Consider the following 5,290-nt stretch of genomic DNA (forward strand, 5'->3'; position numbering starts at 1 on the left):
GAGATTCCAAAAGGTGTCTTTTGAGCGAGCAGCACTTCATCTAATGATACTCTTTTCTGTCTGCATCGGTAGATGCTGTCTTTTCACCGACGAATTGTTCATGGATGATATTGAGTGCTGTGCCAATTGGAGATTTCTCCCAGCTTTCTAACCAGTCTCGCAAAGAACCCGTTGATTGGGCCATGAATTCGTGAAGAACAGCTTGAGGTTGAGCATTATGTTTGGTTCCTTGGAGGTCAATCCATGCGGCAAATTCTTGAAGTCGAGCAGGTCATTTATGATGGGGAATGTCATCAAATGTGAACCAAGATGTTGAAGATGGTTTTGTTGAGTGATCAGGGACTGGTGGAGGCATTGATGGCTCTGGTTCTGTTGGAGATGATTTATTTTCAACATCAGAAGAATTGTCTTCAACAATAGGTGTGGCAGTTGAAGTGCTTGGATCTTCAGTTTTGGTGGCCATTAATATGCTTGTAGTGTCAGCATATTCGGATTCAAAGTCAATGGAGGTACCGACTAAGTTTGTGGATGAGGAAGAGGAAGATGGGTTGGACTCTGATTGGTTTGACTCATAGATTGTTTCTGGCTCAGAGGATTCAGAAGATGTGTTTTGGACAGTATGATAATGGTACTGATCCATTGGGCCTTTGACTTTTTTGGGAGGTTTAGGAGTGGCTTTCGGTGAATCTTCTGGTGGTACCGGAGGAACATATGAAGATGAAGTGGCCTTTGACTTTGGTTCTGAGATCTTAACTTTGGATTTTGGTTTTTTGGGTGAAGATGGCTTTGGTTGAGGAGTTGGTTGAAGGTGGGAGAATCCAAAGAACTGATTGTAAACAGGTTGATGAGGTCTGGATGGTGTGTAGAAAGGTGCATAAGTTTCAAAGATCGAAGGAGATACTGTTGGGGTTTGTGTTTGAGTAAAAAGGGAAGGTCGAGTTTTTTCAGCATCAATTCTTATCAATTCAGCTTTGAGCTTTCTGATCTCTGCTTCTTTTTTATTAAACTCTAGTCCCCAGATATGGTTGTTGATCATTCGTCGGAGATCGGTGTCTAGCTCAGAGATACAATATTGTAGATGGATGTACATCTGATCAAGACGATTGCTGATTGAATCAACTTTAGTTTCAATCTGAGAGACTTTACTGGCAACTCGATCAATTTTCTTTTCGAGTTGTTAAAGAGTTTGGTTCTGAGCATTGGCATTTTTGGTTTCCCAATTTAAAACAGATTTATATTGTTTTGGTTCTTCAGGCTGCCCAGAGGCCGTAACCGGGGATTGGAAAAAAGGTTTTGAGATAACTCTGGTTTGTGTGTCTGTCTGTTTTTCAAGTGGAGGGAATGATTCCTCATAAGATTGGCTTGAAAACATTAGGCATGATCTTATTTGGTGAATAAGAGGTTTGGGATCTGGTGGAGGTTGTAGAGAAAAAGAGTTACAAGATGTTATTGGGCGAGAGGATTTATTCTTCTTTTTCTTTCTCCTCATAACTTCCAATTCGTCATCAACATCCGTATCATCCAAGCAAGGACAATCTGGATTGCACATATGGGCTTCAGGAACATCCCATAAGAAGTGACCATTGATTTTATCTGGATATACTGGATATCCTTCTGATGAGAAACCATGAATGGAAAGTTTCTTTTCTTGACCAGTTTGAACTGTTCTTCAATCTCGACTCTTTCATCATCTTCCTCTCATATTTCTCTTTCATCTACTCTATCTCTTCTAAAGTCATGTTCTAAACACATAACTTCTAAAATTGAAAACCTTGTTGAATATTCCTATATCCCCGAGTCTGCCCAAATCAATGAATCCCAATTATAATCTATACAAACAAAAATCACTCTTGTACCATTAACACCTAGGCAAGTGTATGAGGATCAAATGTCAATACAAAAAGAGAGTGATACAAAAAATGAAAATGAGAGTACAAAAGAAAGAGAGATTGAGAGAAAAGCAAGTGAAAAGATAGAAAAAATTATTGTTGAGAGAAAAGAGAGGCAGCAAGTGAACTTGTTTGCAAAAGAGAGCGAGGTTAAGAGGGCTTTCATTTCAAAACAGCCTATCATTGTACTTTTGTGCAAAGAGGCTTGTTTACACACTAATGAGCTTAACTTTTCTTTGCCTAGTGCTATTGTGACTCTTTTGCAGGACTTTGATGATGTGTTTCCAAATGAAGTCCCTAACGGTTTGCCACCTATTAGGGGATTTGAGCATCAAATAGACTTCGTCCCTGGAGCTACCATTCCTAATAGACCTGCATATAGAAGTAACCCCGAGGAGACAAAGGAGCTTCAAAGGCAAGTTGAAGAACTCTTGGCAAAAAGATATGTGAGGGAGAGCATGAGTCCATGTGCAGTACCAGTTTTACTAGTGCCCAAAAAGGATGGAACATGGAGGACGTGCGTTGACTGTCGTGCAATTAATAAAACTACTGTAAAGTATCGACATCCTATTCCTAGACTTGATGACATGCTTGACGAATTGCATGGTTCTTGTGTGTTTAGTAAACTTGATCTTAAAAGTGGATATCATCAAATTAGGATTAGAGAGGGAGATGAGTGGAAAACTGCCTTTAAAACAAAATATGGTTTATATGAGTGGTTAGTGATGCTATTTGGGTTATCTAATGCACCTAACACTTTTATAAGGTTAATGAACCATGTTTTGCGTGCTTTTATTGGTAAATTCATAGTTGTCTATTTTGATGATATTTTGATCTATAACAAAGGCTTAGATGAACACATTGAACATTTGCAAAGTGTATTGACTGTTTTAAGGAAGGAAACGTTGTATGCTAATTTGAAAAAGTGTTCCTTTTGTACAAATCAGATTGTTTTTCTTGGTTATGCTGTAAGTGCTAAAGGAATTGAGGTTGATGAAGAGAAGGTAAAGGCTATTAAAGAGTGGCCTACACCTAAAAGTGTAAGTGAGGTAAGAAGTTTTCATGGTTTGGCTAGTTTTTATAGAAGATTTGTGAAAGATTTTTGCACCCTTGCTGCACCATTAACTGAAATTGTGAAGAAACATGTGGGATTTAAGTGGGGTAGTGAACAAGAAAGGGCATTTAATCTAATTAAGGAGAAATTGGTTTCTGCACCATTACTTGCTTTACCTGATTTTACTAAAACTTTTGAAATTGAGTGTGATGCTTCAGGTATAGGTATTGGAGCTGTTTTGATGCAAGAAGTGCGTCCAATTGCTTACTTTAGTGAGAAATTGAGTGGAGCAGCCCTAAACTATCCTACCTATGACAAGGAGATGTATGCATTGGTGAGAGCATTGGAAACTTGGCAACATTATCTTTTACCTAAAGAGTTTGTTATACACACTGATCATGAGTCCTTGAAGCATTTGAAAGGGCAAGGTAAGTTACATAAGAGACATGCCAAATGGGTTGAATTTATTGAGCCATTTCCTTATGTGATCAAATATAAACAAGGTAAGGAGAATGTGGTGGCTGATGCATTATCTAGAAGGTTTCAAAGATGGCACATTTCATTCCATGTCACAAAACTGATGATGCAACAAACATAGCTAATTTGTTTTACAAGGAAATAGTCAGGTTGCATGGAGTACCAAGGAGCATAGTTTCAGATCGAGATGCTAAGTTCTTGAGCCACTTCTGGAAAACTTTGTGGGGTAAGTTGGGTACTAAACTTTTATTTTCTACTACTTGTCATCCACAAACTGATGGATAAACTGAGGTTGTAAATAGAACACTGTCTACTTTGTTGCGTGCCATTATTCAAAAGAACTTGAAAACTTGGGAAGAATGTTTGCCACATGTTGAATTTGCTTACAATGGAACTGTCCATTCAGCTACTAAATTTTTACCATTTGAGATTATATATGGTTTTAATCCATTAACTCCGTTGGATTTATTACCTTTACCTATTGATGAGCGTGCTAGTATGGATGGTAAAAAGAAAGCTGAATTTGTCAAGCAATTGCATGAGAGAACACGTCAACACATAGAAAAGAGAACTGAACAATATGCTACTCAAGCCAACAAGGGACGTAAGCAAGTGGTTTTTTAGCCTGGAGATTGGGTTTGGGTGCATATGAGAAATGAGAGGTTCCCAGCACAAAGGCGTTCCAAGTTGCTTCCAAGGGGAGATGGTCCGTTTCAAGTGGTTGCACGGATCAATGACAATGCCTACAAATTGGATCTTCCTAGTGAGTATAATGTGAGTGCTACTTTTAATGTTTCTGATCCTTCTCCTTTCGATGTAGGTGAAGATTCGAGGACGAATCTTTTGAGGAGAGGGGGAATGATGAGAACCATCAAAGGAATACCACTAAAACTTCAAGTGATCCTTTACACATTCATAGAGGCCCAATTACAGGAGTAAGAGCCAAAAAGATGCAAGCTGCTTTAAATAGATTAATTGATAAAATATGGATTGAAAATGCAATTCAAGATGCAAGACCTCATGAATTGGGCTTAAAGAGAAGACAAGGCATTGTGGGCATTATTCAAGTTATTGGGCAGCCAAATACACAATTTGTATCAAATGCAGAAAGGTCAAATTCGGAATACAAAATGTATTGATTGAGCCAGAAGTAATGTGAAAGATATATACCGTTGAAAAGACAATTAAGTTAGCTTTCCAATAAATTTTACAGAGCTGAATTTGGAGTTCTCTAGAAGGAGTTATGACTAATTCATTACAGCTTGTTCAGACTTGGGATTTTCAACGACTCCTTTGTTTTTCAACTTCATTTGTTTGTTTTGTTTCAAGTTTGTCAATGTGTAAGGTAAGTCTACCATCAATGATGATGGGCTAACATTAAGTTTTTCAATGATAGCATTAATTATAGTAGGCTAGCATTAAGTTTGTCAAAAATAGCATTAATTATGGTGGGTTGGTGAAGATTTTTGAAACATCCTTTGACAAACCTACTTGGAGGGTTGTTCAATGTTTCCATTTGTATTTTTAGGATTTTGGGTTTCTTTTAGCCTATTTAAATTCAGCAACCTTGCTATGTAATAATATTATAGATTAATGATATTTGAATTTGAAAGATTATTCTTTCTTTGGTTCTTTTGAGAACTAGTGAACTTATCAAGAATTTGCATTCTTGTGGCATTCTAAATTTAGACTTATCACTCACATTCTCATCTATTTCTTGAGTGTGGCGTCAATATCATTCTCTATACCTTTGATTCATGTTTTCTTAAGCATTGGGTCAAGGTTTTGTTTGTCATAAATCTGTTTAGAACTTTCTTGGGAAGTTGAAACTACAAATTAAGTGTGGGTTTCAAAGTTTCATTGTGGGATT

General features: G+C 37.4%; 1 protein-coding gene across 1 annotated transcript; it reads right to left on the reverse strand.

Moving 5' to 3' along the window:
- Positions 1-271: 271 nt before the first annotated feature.
- LOC112099599 (putative protein TPRXL) lies at positions 272-1,036 on the reverse strand. The gene has a single exon (XM_024187012.1). The coding sequence runs from the start codon at positions 1,034-1,036 to the stop codon at positions 272-274; it is 765 nt and encodes a 254-aa protein (XP_024042780.1).
- Positions 1,037-5,290: the final 4,254 nt, after the last annotated feature.

This window comes from Citrus clementina, unplaced genomic scaffold (assembly GCF_000493195.1).
Source record: "Citrus clementina cultivar Clemenules unplaced genomic scaffold, Citrus_clementina_v1.0 scaffold_3, whole genome shotgun sequence".
Lineage (NCBI taxonomy): Eukaryota > Viridiplantae > Streptophyta > Magnoliopsida > Sapindales > Rutaceae > Citrus > Citrus x clementina.

Excerpts from the sequence above, each read along its gene's own strand:
- LOC112099599 (XM_024187012.1), bottom strand. The coding sequence starts at position 1,036 with ATGATCAACAACCATATCTGGGGACTAGAGTTTAATAAAAAAGAAGCA.